Source organism: Corvus cornix, chromosome 7 (assembly GCF_000738735.6).
Source record: "Corvus cornix cornix isolate S_Up_H32 chromosome 7, ASM73873v5, whole genome shotgun sequence".
In the NCBI taxonomy this organism is placed as follows: Eukaryota; Metazoa; Chordata; class Aves; order Passeriformes; family Corvidae; genus Corvus; species Corvus cornix.
Genome location: NC_046337.1, coordinates 17,177,524 through 17,196,123, shown reverse-complemented (window position 1 = coordinate 17,196,123; position 18,600 = coordinate 17,177,524). Strand labels below are relative to the sequence as shown.

Sequence of the window (18,600 nt, the reverse complement as noted above, 5' to 3'; positions counted from 1 at the left end):
AAAAGAAATAAAGTTCATCTTTTGAGTTAATAGCTCGGTGGAGCCCTTGCAAAGTACTCAATAGTCTTCTAAGGGACAAGTACCTGCAACTTTTGCTCAAGTCACTTTCTGGGGATTAAATTAAAAGGGAGAACACATGATTTTAAATAGTAATGAGATTATGTTGAGGATAAGAAATACAAAGCGTATTCCTTAGAAAGCAAAAATACAAAGCGTATTCCTTAGAAAGCAAATTTGTTAAATTTATTTCAGACTGTGAAGAAATACTGCAGTATAAAGAAAAGTTTGCACAATAAAAAAAGAAATACATTCATCGAAAGCAGAATTTTTTAATTTATCACTAGAAACTTTACAAGAAAAGATAAGTAAAAATGTAAAAGCACCTTTAGCTGCATCATTCATGCTCAGTCTTTTCCAAAATCAGCTTCAAGAACAAGGAGTTAGGATCTTCTAAATTTATATTCATAGTCTCAGGATGCCTAGTAGTCACATCATCCACTGCTCTAAATCAACATCACAGCTCTGAAATGAAAAAAAATATAAACCAGATGAAAATCTAAACCAAATTTTTAATATTAATATTACTGATATTATTTTACTTGGATTTTTGCCAAAAATTAATGAGATTAAGTAGTTGTTCATTCTTGTTTTCAGTGAAAAAGTTGTGTAATTGCTTTAAATTTTATTTATGTCTGATGATAGCTGTTAAAAAACAATAGTTTAATTAATGTAATGACCTTAATACAGCAATATTTTTTACTCAATCTCAAGCTCCCTGAACCTTCATAGCAAATATTCTAAAATTCTCTTTTACAGGTGGCTACTGATTTATTTGAAGATTTTGAATCTCCATAAACTCAATCTTCTTAAAGAGTGTACATTTGCTTTTGTTTTTCAGAATCAACAGCACATAGAAGAGAGTCAAACAGGATGGGCAGGCGGAGTAGGTTTTCTTGTTGTGCTCTATTTTAATTCAGTTAAAAGCTACAGCTTCCTGCACCTTCCCATCAGTGTTTTGAAACATGAAGCACCCTTCTGAGTCACACAGCATTACTGCTTAGACCTGTTGCACTCTGTAGGACTGAGACTTTTAATGCTGTGCTAGACACAGTATCTGGCTACCTGCTTTCTAAATTTAAAAACCTACTTCTGTCCCAACCAACTGACTAGACAGGAAAGTAGGTCGAGACGGAAATTAATGAAGGGAGGAAAGTAATGAAAGAGGTAGATTTATAGTGCAATGTAATCCTTAAAAGCATCCTGGACTCTAAGAATAGATGTAAAATTCCTCTGATGACACTAGGGCAAGGTATAAGATGGGCTATCATAGTATCTTAAGAATAAAACCTGTCCATGCAGAACAGTTTTAGTGCCAGGTGCTGCACATCTTCAGCTAGCAGGGAACCTTCGAGGTAAAATGCCCCACTTAGAATGGCAGGTGATACTTCTCTGTAGTTACCTCTTAGCAAAAGAAGTTTTCTCTACCCAGTAACCTAGACAACCATATACCTTTGGAAACTTGCAGTAAAAACAAACTTACAAGGAAATTGTAAGGGCATGAGATCAGTATTTGCATACATATAGTCCAACAGTGAATATGTTGTGTTGCTTATGTTTACTTTCAGGCAGGGGAAGTTAACAGAATCAAGTATGTGGAACCTCACACTGCCTGAATATCCTGCAGTGGACTTAACACTTAGCTTCAATTTTCAGTACACTGTCCCTTAAGAGATGTTTTAATGTGAAAATCACATATTTACAAGGATTAGTTATTTTACTTGGTCCTTTTCTCTTTTTTGACACTTCATTTGAGGTTCTGATGATAGACTTTTATTGCAGCTAAAGAACGTGCACATGTGAATAAATCCTGGCTTTTGCCTTTATGGGATTTCAAGTACTAGGAATCACAGATACAGTCTCAAGGAGAATTTAACATGTGGTCACATGTCCTAGTTGAGCTTGAGTTAAAATTATTCAAAAGTTATATTCAGTCAGGAATGTTTGAACGTGCTGTTTGAAGTGCTTGCATGTCGTTCCTCTGTCTTCATGTTCAGAAAGTAAAACTTACAGTTGCAGTAGCTCAACCTTAACTGACAATTTTAGTAAAGAAGTGATGGCTTGAAAGGAAGTAAAAGTTGAATCTGGAATAATCTGTTCTTTAAAATTAGTGGAATAGTATGGGAAACTTCAGATATCCATTTCTTTGATGCCGTGTTTGTTCAGTGAAACAGCCAAACTTTGTGGTCCACAGAATATTCAGTCTGGCGCCATTCATGAACATTAGCTTTATTCAGAAACTTATTTGTTAAAAATCATCTCTGTCTGTTTTTAAATAACTAAAGGAAGGTAATTTAGAATATACAAATTATTCCACTTACAAGTAGAGAGCTCACATTTGTGGGGTGCTTGAGCTATCTATATTATCAGTTCAACAAATCCCACATGACAGAAATTGTAACGTGATCATGGGGAGATTGAATATCACAGGTACAAACTTGTGCAAAGTAGTTTGTCCCATTTGAACTGACTAAATAATCTTGTTACTTTTAGTAGGTGTAGTATAATCTGCTAAACAGCTTGGACAGTCTTATGTCTCATCTACTGTTTTTTCTTCCATTGTTTCAGTTCTTTGTTTCTGCACCATATTTTACATCAGACAGCAGTTCATACTACAAAATTTTTAGTGACAAAAATGGTTATAAGCATATTCATTACATCAATGGCTCTGTGGTAAGTCAAGCAAAGTGATCTACATTGATCTACTGTCCTGAAATAATTCTACAATATTCAGTAACTTAAATGTCTCACTACACAGGAGAATGCAATCCAAGTTACAAGTGGCGAATGGGAGGCAATATACATTTTCAGAGTAACAAATGATGCAATGTAAGTGGCATGAAGTAAAAAGGTTGTGAGTCTTGTCAGTAAAAGCAACACAATCATTTGAACACCGTTTGTTAACTCATCAGATTATAGTTAGGTGTAATTTGGTTTTTATCTGAATGAATCCACAACAAATTTGTGTGCTAAGGCACTGCATAGGTGTGTAAACACGGTTTACTTATGAAAGATTCTTTGCAAATTGCCCTCAGTTTTCTATTTATTCTAACCACCTGTTTTAGAGAGACCTGTTTAAAAACACTTAATTTAATCATGTGGGTAACCCTCACACAGTTTGCAGTAACTTGTCTTTTTACGATCTCTCATTCAACTTACTGTATAGATAGAAACAGCTTACATAATTGGAGAGATTAGCTCATGAGAATTAAGATAGAACTCCTATTTATATGGCTTATGTGTCATCTAATCATAGTTCGAGCAAAGATTTGTTAAGATGAAAGGTACATAAGCTTAACTACTCTTCCATCACATGCAGAAATCTCAAAAAGTCTAAATTAACTTCCAAGACGGCTTTTCATCTTGATGCTGGTTCATAGGTCATCACTTTATGGATTATTTATTAACATATAAATGAATTTACAGTTTCTATTCAAGCAATGAATTTGAAGGCTACCCAGGAAGAAGGAATATTTACAAGTAAGTGTTACCAACATTATTTTAGTGATAGTAGGTTAATAGAAGATGTCTGTGAATTTGTCAATAAAACAATTTAGTTTCAAGATGCTTAATGTGCAATTTCACAAGCTATTTTAACTAAATCTTAACCTCAGATTATATCTGACAATTGAGGAGAAACAACATCTAACATTTAAATATACCCTTGGGGGAAAATTGATTAAAAGGTCAAGCATTTATTTTTAAATTAACTGTTCTGAAAGTACAGTTCCTGTGTTCAAGAATGTGAGACAGACACATGTAAAGTTAATTGCAGCAAAATAACCATTGCTTTATTTTATTTTTCTTCTAGAATCAGTATTGGAAGTAAACCTATGAGAAAACAATGCATTACTTGCAATTTAAGAAAAGAGAGATGTCAGTATTATACAGCAAGATTCAGTGAACGTTCTAAGTATTATGCCTTGATCTGTTATGGTACGTAAAGCATGGGAGCAAACATATAATCAAATTTATCAGCACTGTAGTTAATACTGATTATCCCAAATGATTGTTGCATGAATCATAGAAATGTCACAATAACCAGGAAAGATTTCCAGAAAGACTTTCCATGTTCAAAAATTTTGTGAAGATGTTTCAGTAAATACAGATATTTTCAGGATTTTTTTATGTTTTCAACAAAAATCTTGGGATTTTGAAAATTTTAAAAAAAATTGACATTTTTTAATGTTCTTCATGTCACTAAAAAGATTTTAATCCAGCTCATGAGAGCCATGTTTTTTCTTGCTGCAGCCAGAGCAGGATTTAGAAACATACACTGATTTCCAATTTACATGATCAAAGTTAGCTCTGAGAAACTGCTTTACTGTGTTTCCCAATTGAAATTATTAAGATCTGTGTCAGCCATAAATGTCGGCTATGTAGCACCTGAGAACATTTTTAATAACTGATCTTGGAAAAATTCAGTTCATGATGTGTGATCATTGAAACCACTTGCAAGACCACATATATTAAATGGAGTCTTAACTCTTTTGTAATAAGTTAGGTGATTTCAGTGATCTGAGGTTTCATCCACTGCTGTATTCAAAAAACAGTGACATCACAATCAAAAAAAAGGGGGAAAGTAGCCAAGGTTTTCCTTTTGTGTACTTCTTGTAAAGTTTACTGTTCTGATTCTGCACTGACTGATCAGCTGAAAAGTTCCTTAGGACTTCCGTTGAGCAGAGAACCAAATGTAGCAAATAACAACACCTTTCAATCATTCTTGCACAAAATAGTCAGTAAGGTCGTCACCATATGAAAGGCACTCACCTTCACAAATACAATGTGACATGTTCTCAGAAGAACGTTTCACATTGATAATTCTGCATTCACCTTATGTAATCACATCTCAGGTATTAACTAGATGTCACTTCATCTCTAGGGAGGAAGCATTAGTAGATTTAAAGTTGCTTCTGTTCTGTTTGTTAAGCAACACCTGTATATATACAACTCTTTGCACACAGTAGCTTATGTATTGCAGCAGGGACTAGTGAGTTATACAGCAGAGAAAATTCAGATTTGTGTGTTGACTTTGAGCTATTTAACTCCTGTCAGTTACCAAAATGTTAATGTAATACACACTGCATCGCCAAATTCCAGCTTCAAACTGTAAACTGACTTTTTATCATTCTTAAACAGGTCCTGGGATTCCCATTTCTACTCTTTTTGAGAACCGTGGTGATAGAGGTACTGCAAGTATCCTGCCTATTTCTGAGCAATTGCTATACTCCTTTACGTCTAATCCAGATAAAGGCCTTCTAATACAATATTTAGGATTGTGATCAAGAAGCCTTTCATCTTGTTTGCTATTAAAATAACTAGTGAATGAGCTCACAATGCCTTTATCTCAGTTCCTTAGTCCAGCACTTTTTTTCCTGTTTACCCACTATAGATAAAATAAACATGGCCAACTCTTTGTCTACCAAATTTTGAGTCAAACTTTGTAGAAAAAATTATTGTGATTTCCAGGCTATTCATTTTCACATTTGGATGAACATGAGATTTTCTTTTTCATGAGGCAACACTACCTTATACAAAAGACAACAGTGTACTATTTAGAGTTTACAGTTTGACCTGTTGGGCTGTACTAATTAGAATTTGGATCAATGACTTGCTCTTCAGCCAACAGTAAAGATATCAGAGAAGAGCAGAAGCTCTTTCAGATGATCAGTTCAAATAACTGCTTCAGACAAGGTGTAATTATTGATACAAAGTGTGATCTTCAGCAAGAAACATTCAGAGCCCTTATTCTTTAAGTAGCTTGTTAGTGAAGACTGTTTGCAACCAAGCCAAGCAGGAACTTTCTAACTATGAAAATATTAATTGTTCTGCAGTGCATCTTCTCTCTCTGTCCCTTGTTTTTTCCTTAGAAGTTCTTCTCCAACTTTAAGCTCTCAGTTCCTGAAATGTTATGAAAACTAGCATGGTCCTGTATAAACTTCAGTTATTTAGCATTCCCTTCATTCCCCAGTAATCAGTGGAAATAGACTGATATTTTTAATGGTCCTTACAGTTCAGCCTGCATTGATAACCCACTGTTAACTGAGTTTTGTCTGACCAAAAGATACACAAAAACATAAGGAAGACAAATGCCACAATATTGTTAAATTAACTTAATCCATGGTGATTCATGTGGAAGTCAGTGAATTGCAACATAATATTATTTAGACTCCAGAAGTAGTTGGTACATCTTATTTTATAACCACTTAAAATTTTTTGCAAATGGAAAAGATAGGTTAATGTGTCTATTGCAATTATGGTGTAGAAACACTGTGTTCTGGTATTTCTCTTGAAGAAGGTTTAAATAGATTTAAAGGTTTAAATACAGATCATGCATGGATTTTTTTTTTTAATATTTAATCCATTGTTATAGGTCTCTGTTCTTCCTGGTTCACTGTTACCTTTTATGTAAAGGGGCCCTAATATCTTACCAAACTATGAATTACATGGAATGCAACTAAGTGTCCAACTGCAGTTACATGTTTCTTAACCTCTCTACAGGAGAGAACAGTTTCATGTAATGTATTTTCACCACTAGTTTCATCATTCCTCCCTCTGCTGTGCTGTTATTCTCAGGAATAAAAACAAATTCAGGCTTTTCTTTGACTTCTTCATTACCTTTTTTGAATTAATTTTCCTTAAATTCCTTGCTTTCATAATCTCTTCTGTGGTGCAAAACTATTTTTAGTAAATCCATTTTCATTGCAGTTGGCAGCATTTTGAAACTATATCACCCATGAATTTTAGTAGGAGACAGTTAAACTGACATAGAGCAGTTTGGAATTTCCTTCCAGGATGCCTACAATTCAGTTGTGGTAATGGGGAAGTTTCAGGAGTTTTGAGAAGAAGGATGAAAAAGGGTTCAGCTGAGTTTGCATGAGCATCCAAAGGCAGAATGATCTTTCAGCCATAAAAAAAACCCACTTGAATCTGCAAAACTTGCCAAGAGTACCTTGAAAGAACAAGTTCCAGTATTATATTTCTGGCATGTCCTAAGGACTACCTAGCTCAATATATGTTGTGAGAAGAATATTTCTTGTACTTTTTTTGAACATTTCCAGAAACAAGGAAGAGGGAAATGTAAAGGAAAAAAGAAAAATCTCATGCAGTTTTAAAAGGTTTTTTCATTCTGAAAGTAAAGCTAAAAGTCACAGATTTTCATTAAGTACAATATTCTTCATCCATCACTACTCATGGAAAAACACATAAACAAGACCCAATGGATTCATAATATATAATTCTACAGCCTGTGCTGTAAATTAACTAAATTTTAAATAGTAATCTTTAAATTATGTAACTGTAAATTTGGTCTAATGCAAGTAAAACAATAAATGTTAGTACTGTTTAGATTGAAAAAAGGGAAAAAAACCCAAAAGGTTTACTCAGTGAGCAGTACTAAGGACAGTTAGATGGTAAGTCTGGTGTCTTTGTGTAGGAATGTATTGTACAGTGGTTAAGTGAAGCTTTGCCATAACCCCTTGAGAAACTGAATTCCTGCATTACCCAGAAACAAGATATTCCCTGATGACTTTGTGCTTAACCACACTGCCCAAGGGTCTCAGAGGTTAAACTTATGTTAGTCTGTTAAGTACGAAAGGAGATACAGGAGATACAGGACTCTGTTTTGTGCGATGTGACAAATTTTGCATTTCTAGCTCCCACCATTTTACAAAACTGGGATGAGGGCTCTGCAGGAGAAAGCTGTTTCTTCATAACATGCGGGGCTCTAACACTCAGAGGCAACATGTGAAATGATTTGCATTGCAAAATGTACATCCTATAAAAATCTAACGAGTATTTGTGCACTGCAATACCAGTGCTTTTCTTTCATTTAGCTATGTGATCGAGCCCAATTAGAAGTGTCTGAGTGGATTTCATTACTCTGCTTGTAAAATTCACAGATTTCCTTTCTGTTCTAATAACACAAAGTAAAGGAATCTTAATTACTGAAGAGAAATTAACAATAAATCAGTTAATAATTCAGGCATTTCTTTTACTTAGAGCTCAGAGTATTGGAAGACAACTGGGAATTGCAGTCTGCTTTGCAAGAGATCAGACTGCCAAAAGAAGAAATTAATAAGCTTGAAGTGGATGGTATAAGTAAGAAATACACATCTTTATTGTACTTTTTATTCCTACCATTTTAATATTTTGCCCTAATTTTTTTATAGTAAATACTGTCTTTCTGTAGAACAAAGTTGTTAGCCTGTCAGATTGGGAAGTAGAGGCCTGGTTCTGACCTGTTCAATAACAGCTAATTTGTCTATGCCTCAGGGTATCTCTCAGTAAAATAGTTAAAATACATTTGTTTCCCAATGCAAGTTTTTTAAAAATCTTTAATACTATTGGTAAAGAGTTTAAATATTGTGTAAAAACAATGAAATATGGTGGTAATAAAATGTGAAATGTAAACTGCTGTTCATGTGTTATGCATTATATTGACTTGCACGCACTGTTCTTTTCAGTAGTGACTTTACCATGGTAATAAATCAGTGTCAAGTTTCCAAAACTAACATCTGATAATCCTACAACAGTTATGCTTTTCTAGGCACCTGGGAAAACTGAGAACCTAGACTTTTGTGAACTAATAATTTAATGTATAGCTAAATTAAAGCGGCTACTTTATTTCTTCAAAGTTGTTCTTCAACAGCTCAATATAAACAGTTAATTGCATCAGTTCTGTGATTCACAGTTCATGTGCTGTGTACTATGTGCTGATTCATGTTCATATACTGCTACACCAGACTCCAGATTATGCTTAGAGGAATCATTTCAACCATTAAGAATCTAATTTTAATTTGTCTTTTCTAGCTTTGTGGTACAAAATGCTTCTACCTCCACAGTTTGATAGATCCAAGAAGTACCCTCTGCTTATTCAGGTGTATGTAACACTTCTTTTCTATGAACGCTGTTGTTTTGTTAGAACATACTTTTTCTAATTTAACAAAACCTGGGACATTTGCAGCATTTTATGAAGCAAAACTACTTAATTCTGTTTTGTTTGTTGTTGTTTTTTCATTGTATTTCTGGAATAGAAGTTCAACCAAGTGGAGATTGATAAGGATTTTAATGTTAATCTTAGCATGATAGGGATTACTCTCTCAGAGAAAGAGAAAGGCTAAAATCATGTAAGATTTATCATAAGAACAGAGATCTTAGCTCTGTTACTGCTTCTGTTTATCATGAGATAGTCTGAAAGTATCGATTTCAGCTCTGCTAATATGAAAATTACAAGAGCCTGTTTCATTTTTTAAGAAGAAAAAAAATCTAAGCCATGTGGACTTGCTTTTTTAAGAGCATTTGACATAATTTATTGCAGGCAATAAAAATTGCAGTGGTGAAAAAAAAAAACAAAGATTCAGAAAGGAGAGCTGAGTGGGTGGAATAAATTTACATAATTTTTTATTAACCAGTGATGATCCAAAGGTCCAAGAATGCTAAGTGTATTTGAAGGTTAGAGTAGAAGAGTCCTGTCCTTGAGCTCAAATGTGTAATTAGCGTTAGGATCTTCTCATGAGGAGTGTCTCTGTATTGCTCAGCTATGTGGGGTGTGTTCTGCCTGCAGCTCCAAGAGCACATGATATTCCCTACTGAAACAAATGAGGTCTGGGGATAGCCAAAAAGTGTAAGGAGCTGTATTTCTTTCCCTTTTATTCTTTGGCATTACTGACTGCATGTGGAAGTCAAATTCAGAAAAGCACCAAAAAGTGCTGTTACACCTAAGGAATTTGGAGAGAGCAAAGAATTGAATCTTAGAGGGATGGCTCTTCCAAGGATTCCCCTTAGGACAAGCAGCTGATACTGCACCCCTTAGTCTGAGCTGAAACTAATTATTTGCTTTAGGAATAAGACCTAAATGATTAAAATGGATTTTAGATAGCATATCTAAATCTCATAAATACATGAAAATAGTAGTTGAACTGTTTGTCTGCTGAGCTCTCTGAACCACGGTCATGTAGCAAAATATATGTGGAGAAATTGTTAGAAGTACCGATAGTTATAGTCCAGTGTCCAACAACCATTTATAAATTTGTAAGTATGAGTGGAAAATGTGTGAATTTTCATCCTCAGGTATGGAGGGCCTTGCAGTCAGAATGTCAAGGAAACATTTAGCATTAGCTGGATAACCTATCTTGCAAGCAAAGAGGGAATAATCGTTGCTCTGGTGGATGGCAGAGGGACAGCTTATCAAGGTGACAAGATTTTGCATGCAGTATATCGAAGACTTGGAGTCTATGAAGTTGAGGACCAAATCTCAGCAGTCAAGTAAGTAGACTATCTCCCTGTATGGCTGTTGTATTTCCATGCCTAGAAGAGGTAATGCGAAAGAAGTATTAAATTCTCACCTTTTCTTCTGAAGAGCTGAGGTCTCCAGGATATAAGACAAAAACACTTGTAAAAATAAAATATTAGTGTTTGCTTGATGTCAGTGAGGTTTTGTCTGGTATATTAAGTCCATATACCACTAAGTCCACATTTAGACCTCACCACTTGCATTGTACAAGAGAATCATCAGAGGCTTCAATCCTAAGCCTAAGGAAATACAATTGTCAGTGCTGAGAGGTAAGCTAATTATCCATTTTTCTGAAATTATTTCCTGTAGGGCAAACCTACCTCAATGACCATAGAGATTAGCCAGACATCCACAGTGACGTGCTTCACTGATTAGCTAAAGGTCAAATGAGAAGTTTGTAGCAAAACTGAACCTGACACAAACATTCTAGAGGTCAATTAGTCACAAACTTGCATTCCGTGCTGTTGTAGGATAGTTAAGAGCAGAAAGTACCTGTGGTCCCCTGATAAATGTTCCCCAACAGCTGCTCCTTTGCATGAAAACACTTAAAATGTTCCAAGGGAAACCAATTCCCTCTGCAGAGGTTTTGGGACAGAGTGAAAGCTGAGGATTGTGAAGAAAGGTTGTCTGTTACAATCTTACAGATGCAGTAGCACTGCTAAAGTAAGCATTTGAAGAAGTGTAAGTTTGAACCCCACAGAGATGGGAGGTAGGAATTTAGCCTAGCCTTTGGTGTGGAATTTGGCCCATCAGAGTATGGAGAGATTTCCAGGTGCAACAGTAAATACCCTATTTCCTCCAGACTCGACTAAGTGTCTTTAGCTAGAAATTGGATGTAGCAACCCAGGTTTTCACAGCTTTCTCTGTTTGTTTGAGAGCACTGCCTGTACTGACAAGTCTGTGTAAGGAGGATATCTGTTCCTTCCTCTTTCTGCTTTGTGGTAATTCATTTCCTCCTCAATGTTATAAACGCACCGTTATCCTTTTCAGTGATAAATGAAACAGAATAGCTGAATATCATGTCAAGTTTTTCTATTATTCCATTATTTTATTTTCTATCCTGAAACTTTTAGGAGAAGTGACATACTTCAAAATATCACAAGAATGATTCTTTATTATTTTGAATTGTCACCCAGACATAAAATATCAGAGGGAACCTAAACTGATTCTGCAGTTGCAAAATCTGCTGAGACAGACCATGAAAAAATGACCTCAGACTTCACACTTCCCAATTTTCTGTCAGCACCTAGACTAAATTTTTATTCAGTTAAATGTAGTGCATTCCATCTTCCTGATCTAACACATGGTTTAAGACTCATGATTTTTAGAGAGGTTCTGTGCTCTAGTGGGAAGTTCTTGGAGGGGCTTATACTGTAGGTGGAGCCCTGGGGACTAAGACAGTAATATAACAAAGCTGAATAATTTTTTGGCATTTCTAACTCTGTCCCACCCAGATAGTATCCGTCATTTTGGGTGTTAAGTCACTTGTGCTTGTCCTAGTAGATAAGGCTACGGATGTGTCCTGATGTGTATCTGAACCTATTCTGTTTATCTGTCACTCTCAAACCTTTGTGGTCTTTTGCCTCATCCTCTTTTCTTTGCTGTTGCTAATACATCTTTAGAAATACAGTCTCCACACTCTGATGCAGGATATTTGTAGCAGACCTAATATTTGTGATTCTCTTTGACCTGCTTGACTCCTGAGAGCATAAGAAGGGTTGCACATTTCATACATTTCAAGCTTATTTCCTACTTGGAGCATTAGTAGATGATTCCTTCATTTTTATTTTTTATTAAAGTAGCCGTAAGAACTTTTTACTTTCCAGGCACATCAAAAAAACCCTGATTTCTTCTGGGAATCCCTGATCTCCTCAGAAGTTGATATGGTTCCTCTTGAGAAATCAAAGTATTAACTCACTGTCACATCACTATGTTGGGTATCTTGCACAATAAAGTCTGGATGTTAATGGTAACGCAGCACCTTTGGCACTAAAGCAATGAAAATGATCCTCATCCACTGGAACAAAAATAATTATGATGAAAGTGTTAATTTCAGTATATTTTATTCTTTCAGGAAAAATTCTTCCTTTTCCTTTCAACACCTATTTATTGAATAATAGATGCTTTGTAGAAATCAGGCATGCTATGTTCATTGTCAGTTTGCTCAGATTGCTGGGGTATGTGGGAAAAAAGTGAAAGAAAAACTATTTTTTGCTAATTTTATTGTACTAGCAAATTTTTGTAATAATGCATTTATTTCTGTGATTTTATTTTCCACAGAAAATTTATAGAAATGGGCTTTATTGATGAGAAACGAATAGCAATATGGGGCTGGGTAAGTGATTGGAGCTCTTATATCTATCTTTAAATACTCCTGAAGTAGAATTTTTTTTCATTCTTCCTAGTTCTGTCTTAAATATGTATAAAATTTCTTCTGCCCATGTGTGATGGTATTGCCAAAGGGGATGGTTCCTGCTGGTACTTACATACATGCAATTGCAACTAAAACATGCAATTGTCCCTAAAAAGTAATCTTTGGCAGCTCAATAGGGAATTTTGAAAAGCTCATATCTAATACATTGTTTGGACTTGAAGTTAAGCCAGATTGAGACATTTTAATTGGCTTACTTTTAACTTAGGGACTTACTGGCCTGGTGTCAAAATTCAAGTATTGTCCTTTCTGATCTGAGATTAAAATAGTGAGAAAAGTCCTATGACTATCTCTCATCAGAAAATGTGACCCCTGCATCATCCTGAATCACTGTGTGCTTGAGTGGCTTTGCAATGGTCATTAGGGATGAATCTGGGTCTGAGGGGTATACAACATTGACAGCTTTACCGAGTGGAAAAATTGGACAGTATGGGAGTCATTCCAAATTATTAGCCAGTCTGTTTTTCATCTTTGCTTTTTTCATGTATTTTGCTTTGTAATGCTCCCAGAACCTTAATAGCCAGATGTATTGCCTGATCTTAGACAGTACATGAGCAGAGCAGAGTTGCTAAAATCTTTCTATGAAGCTTCTACCAACTAATATTTAAGTTACTTTGGTACAGTTACTACTGTAACACCAGAATAAATTTGGTACCATATGGTGAAATTAAGTGACACAGACACTTAGAAGTGAATAATTCTAAAGTGACATTAGGTAATTTAAGGCCACAAGAAAATATTTTCGTTTTTAAATCACATCATATTTTATTTCACCACAACGTTTCCAGAACCAACTAAGAGCTTGCACACATTGTGTCCCAGTAGTGGACATAATATTAAAATAAAGGCACTACTGCCAAATCCATCAGTCCTTTTTTCCAATTTTTTTCCAATTTATTATACCATTTCCTGGTTGGTAAACTTTGAAAGGAGTTGAAAGGTCTTTCCTCATTTATAGGCTGCAGCTTGGTGGGTGTGCATGAACTCGTGCTTTCAGACTCACCAAGCTCTTCAAGATAGCAAAAGCTCTTAAATAACCACTAAAGCAATTTGTGTTGCGAACTCTATCTCTCGGCCTGTTACAGTGCATAGGTTTATCTGCCCAATCCTAATCGCTTTTTAGCCTTGTGGACTGATTTTTTGAAAGATCAAATGAGCAAATCAAATGAGTTGGAAAAATTATATTAAATTACTCTTTCTATCAGTATATCCCTCACTATCATTTCAAGCTGGAATATCAAGAGGAAGGATGGACTAACTTAACTTATGTACAAAAAAAAATATTTAATAGTTCTGCTTATTTCCCTTAGTCTTTCATATGCTACTGAAGTAATCTTCAGAATTTTTCATGACACACCATATTTTTGTCCCTTCCTCCATTCCAAGGTAAACAGAAGCCCATTATTTTGCAAAGACTTTATATGAGTTTTTCCAACCTCAGTTCCACATCCTGTGGAGAGACAAACCAAAGGCTTTTTATTTATATTATTTTCCTGTCTCAGCAACTGGCCTCACTCAGTTTCACAGATCTATTCTTATGTCCAGGGTTACTTATTACTTTACCCTACTTCTGGCCATGAACTTATTCTTCCTTTCTGGGTCCCAGTTTGAGGAATCAGGCCAGAAAATACAAGGAACAGTGGTAGGCAATTGGGAGGAATTGCTCCTTCCTGAAGTAAATGAGTATATTAGTACTGATGATTGAGTTGGTTCAATATGCCAATCTTTAGCAAAAACTCAGTAGTTTGTTAAAGGAAGAAAAAACCTATAACTCTTCTTGGAGGTGCACCTTGAAAGGATGAGAGTCAATGAATACAAGTTGCCAGAAGGAAAGTTTCCTTTTGGTTTTAGGAAAAAAATGATGCCAATAGTGATCATTGTTGAAGCAGATTGAGTAGAGAGGATGTGTACTATGGATGTGACTGTGATGGGTGTCATTTACATCTGAAGTTAGCCTTGTTTTGAGCTATAGATTGCATTAGATTACCATGAAGGACACTACCAACTTAAATTTCTCTGTGATTGTAAGTGGTAATAAAAGCAGTATCCTGTGATAAACATTGAAGAAGTAGAAAAAAGAAATTATTCTATAAACTTTTCTGATCTCTCTCACAAGAAATTACATCAGATCCATTTGAAATCAATAAATTAATTTCAGAAAACCTCAACCTTTTGTTACTTTGTCCTTCATGAATTCAAAGCAAATTAATCGGCATTAATTTATATGAGTTTGATTCAGAAAACAGAATGATACTTCACCAGGAATTTTAAACTGTCTGTGATTTCTTCCTAGTCCTATGGTGGGTATGTAACTTCTTTGGCACTTGGATCTGGCAGTGGAGTATTTAAATGTGGAATGGCTGTGGCTCCTGTTTCCAGCTGGGAATATTACGGTATGGAAACTTGTCATAAATACTGACTTGGAAAGCAAGACGTAGCATTTAATGACTTCTTAAATTAAATCATTGCAGGAGATTGGCAATTTGAAACACAAAGTCATTCAAATTACCTTGATTTAAAACTTTTAAGACCTTAAGTTTAATGTTTTTCTTGCTTTAAATAACTGACTGCAACTGGCAGTTTGGAACTGACTTTGTCACAAAGAAGGTATGCCTGGATACTTCCATACGCACTTCCGTAACAGTAAGTGTATAAAGCCCTCTCAATAAACTGCTATTAAGGAGTGATCTGCCTAAAAATCCTGTTAAAACATTATCACTGAATTCAGAAACAGCTGAACTGATTTATCTGCCGGTAACAGAATCGCAGTACGTTTCAACTTCTGACACCACAGATGACCTCTGTCAGGAGTCAGCATTTCTGATGACTGCAAAGCTGTTTCCCAAAAGCAGTGGAAAAGAGAAGGGCTATTGTGTTTGATACAGTATTTTTTTAATTAAATAAGTTTTCCTTTAAATATTTCTCAGCCACCCCTCCCTGTATTGTTGTGTTGCAATACATGTTTTATTTATGTTTATGGAATTAGGCTCCAAGCTATTGAGAGGAAAGAACTCTGGGAATATATTCCCAAGGCATTCCTGTGTGTATAAAGCAGGCACATAGTCATACTTGCCGACCTGTTAAGCTTTTGGCATGGTGTAAAGGAACCTTAGTGTAAAAAAAATCATGGCATGAATGTTTTCAATGAGTAAAATGTAGCACTTTGAACACATTTACTTAGCATATGGTCGTTTTCTAAGAAGTCTTGGTTATGAGAAAGTCTTTTGGTTAAATGGGAAAGATTCCTTCCCTGACTGCTAGCACAGACATTCCTTGTATTTATGGTGTTTTGCAAACAAAGGGGAAAATATTTGTATGACACAGGAAGCATAGTCTTCATGTTTTCACTGGCATCAAGATATTTTAAGACATTTTTACTCATGATCACAAAATTATTTCCAGAATGCAGGCATAAAGCACTGATTTTGCAAAAGTGCCTTAATAAAAGACAGGTAATAAAAATTTTTCCCAGTATTACAATTCAAATGAAGTTTTTAAGTTGAAGTAGATTAGACCTGCACCATTGCAACCTTTATGTCAGCTGAATTTTCAGGAGGCAATTAAAGAATCTTGCTGAAAACACTCTAAGATCCAAACAGGCAAATGTACCTCCACTAAGGAAGGAAGGAAACAGAAGGAAGTCATGAGTCATAAGTTTTGGCAAACAGATCATGCTAACATTAGGGTGAACTGTATTAGGGGCAAAACTACAGGATGTTACATCCTTGAGTCTCTGAGTAGTATCAATATGTCAGAGGATGTACTGGCCCCTAGAGCTTCTAAATTCTGTCCAACCCTCTTTCAGATGCACAGATGAGATTCTGGACCATAATCTTTTGTCAGAAGCTGTCCCACCCCCCTCCATTTTGAGTCAGAGTTCATAACAGCTGAACAGTTATAAGATGGAAAGGAAAATTCCATTCAGGGACAAGGTATAGTTAAAAGAATTATATCTGTGACTGTTTTATTAAAATTTATTTAAATTCATCTGGTTTTCCTTCTTCAATAATTGACAAGCTGAATCTTCCACTTAGTCATTATAATGCAATTCAGCTGACCTCTGTGGACTTGTTGTAGCTATACTGGTAGAAGTGAGTGGAAAAATTGGCTCAGAATACTGTAGAAATGCCAGCCATTCTGAAAAAGTCTATTTTATTGAAAACTTAAGGCCAATATGGTTGTTTGACACTGTGTTGACAACAGATATTGCACATTTTCTGTTTTCATGGAATGATAAAGGATTTTGATAAAAGATAGGCTACTTAAATTTTTTTGGTACTTAGTTTATTATAAATTATCTTCAGACGCCTTGCTTGGCTGATCTGGGAGACACAGTACATATCTTTAGCTCTCAGTGGTAGCACAGGTTTATGATACATAATGAACCATGGGAACAAGAGTATATTGATTCATTTTCTTTTCCTGGGAGGATTCTCATTTCTATTTTTTAACAAAATTTTTCTAATACAGTGTATCAAACTGGGCAAGGTAGACAATCCTAATTCCTTAATGATTACAATGACCATCACCTGACTTTTGAGAGGGAAAGATGACAGCTCTTCTTTGTCAGAAAGCCCTGACTCCGTTAAATAAATAAAATTCTTGTAATCCTGCAGCTTGACTGCTGAATATGTGTCAGTTACTCTTTCAAGGCAAGGTCATAAAGAAAGTATTTTTCTGGTAGTAACAGCTGCTGTGTCAGTTTTCCATCAATTTTCATAACAGCTCCCAGTTAAAGTACAAATACCGAGGCAGCTCAAAGAGAGATGTTTCTACTGATTTCTTGGTGATGGATACTGTTCAGTTATTCACATTTATTTTGTCAAATCTGTTACCAGTCTTTGTTATAGTTAGAAAAAGGAATTGAACAGAGACCTGAACAGCAATGGGCCACCTTTTCAGTTCATGCCTGTATCCTTTCCTGTTCTCCCTGGTTGCTGCATATATACATTCAATAGGAAGAGGACAACATGCATATCCATATTTAGTTTATACACATACAAATACTCGGCTCCTGTTTTTAAGGTGTTAGAATTAGTCTGTGTCATCTTTCCACCATGTGCCTTTATTGGGTCATTGCCTCATTCAAATGACTTCTGGAGTTCAACTCAACAGCGTAAAGCAGTATCAATTAATTACCTTTATCCAAAAAACCTATAGATGAGTATAAAACCACTATTTCTTTGAAGATGGAAAACAGTAAATAATTATCCTTCATAGCTGATTTTTAAAATATGCTTAAATTTGGTGTATTATGGGGAAACCAAGCAGAACAGACAGAGTTACACATCATTTATTTCCTATGTGTCACTGAAGCCACAAAATATCTGCACTTTCTTTATCTACACCTTTTTTTTCTTTAATTTCAGCATCGATCTACACAGAACGATTTATGGGTCTTCCTATAAAGTCTGATAATCTTGAGCACTACAAGGTGAGAATTCTGTTTCTGTGCTGACCTGCCTTAAATTTGAATCACACTTCCATGGATAAGTGGAACAGTGAAGAAAGAAAGTGGCCCACCAGCTCTCATGGTACAGATCTGCTGTAGCTAAGCTACTGCCGTGAAATTCTTGTCTACATAATTAATTGTGGGTTTGTATGTATAAATCCAAAAAATGCTAAATGGAAGTCCTTCTTTTCTTACTTGGATAAGTCAGACTGTTCTGCCAGTGCAAACCATTAGCCTAGAAAAGAACTCAAGTGAGAGGGATTAAAATGTTGATGTTGATAAGGTTTTGGTTGGTACTGTTAGCTGTAATATGCAAACTGCTTCACGCAAATTTAGCTCTCTGATGGTAAGATCATAAGCATACTA

The 18,600-nt window shown here is 35.3% G+C and overlaps 1 protein-coding gene across 4 annotated transcripts in view; it reads left to right on the top strand.

The window, feature by feature from the left end:
* LOC104693927 (fibroblast activation protein alpha) overlaps nt 1–18,600 on the top strand; it is a 37,410-nt gene that overhangs the window by 15,190 nt on the left and 3,620 nt on the right. For 2 of the 4 annotated variants that reach the window (XM_010406887.3, XM_019290568.2), the window contains exons 12-23: nt 899–943; nt 2,626–2,730; nt 2,816–2,886; nt 3,484–3,537; nt 3,869–3,993; nt 5,197–5,244; nt 8,059–8,157; nt 8,869–8,938; nt 10,129–10,323; nt 12,632–12,686; nt 15,076–15,175; nt 18,152–18,216. In XM_010406887.3, the coding sequence (XP_010405189.1) occupies nt 899–943; nt 2,626–2,730; nt 2,816–2,886; nt 3,484–3,537; nt 3,869–3,993; nt 5,197–5,244; nt 8,059–8,157; nt 8,869–8,938; nt 10,129–10,323; nt 12,632–12,686; nt 15,076–15,175; nt 18,152–18,216 (1,032 nt within the window). The remainder of the gene's footprint in view (nt 1–898; nt 944–2,625; nt 2,731–2,815; nt 2,887–3,483; nt 3,538–3,868; nt 3,994–5,196; nt 5,245–8,058; nt 8,158–8,868; nt 8,939–10,128; nt 10,324–12,631; nt 12,687–15,075; nt 15,176–18,151; nt 18,217–18,600) is intronic. The other 2 variants (XM_019290569.2, XM_019290570.2) reach the window with 2 other exon arrangements.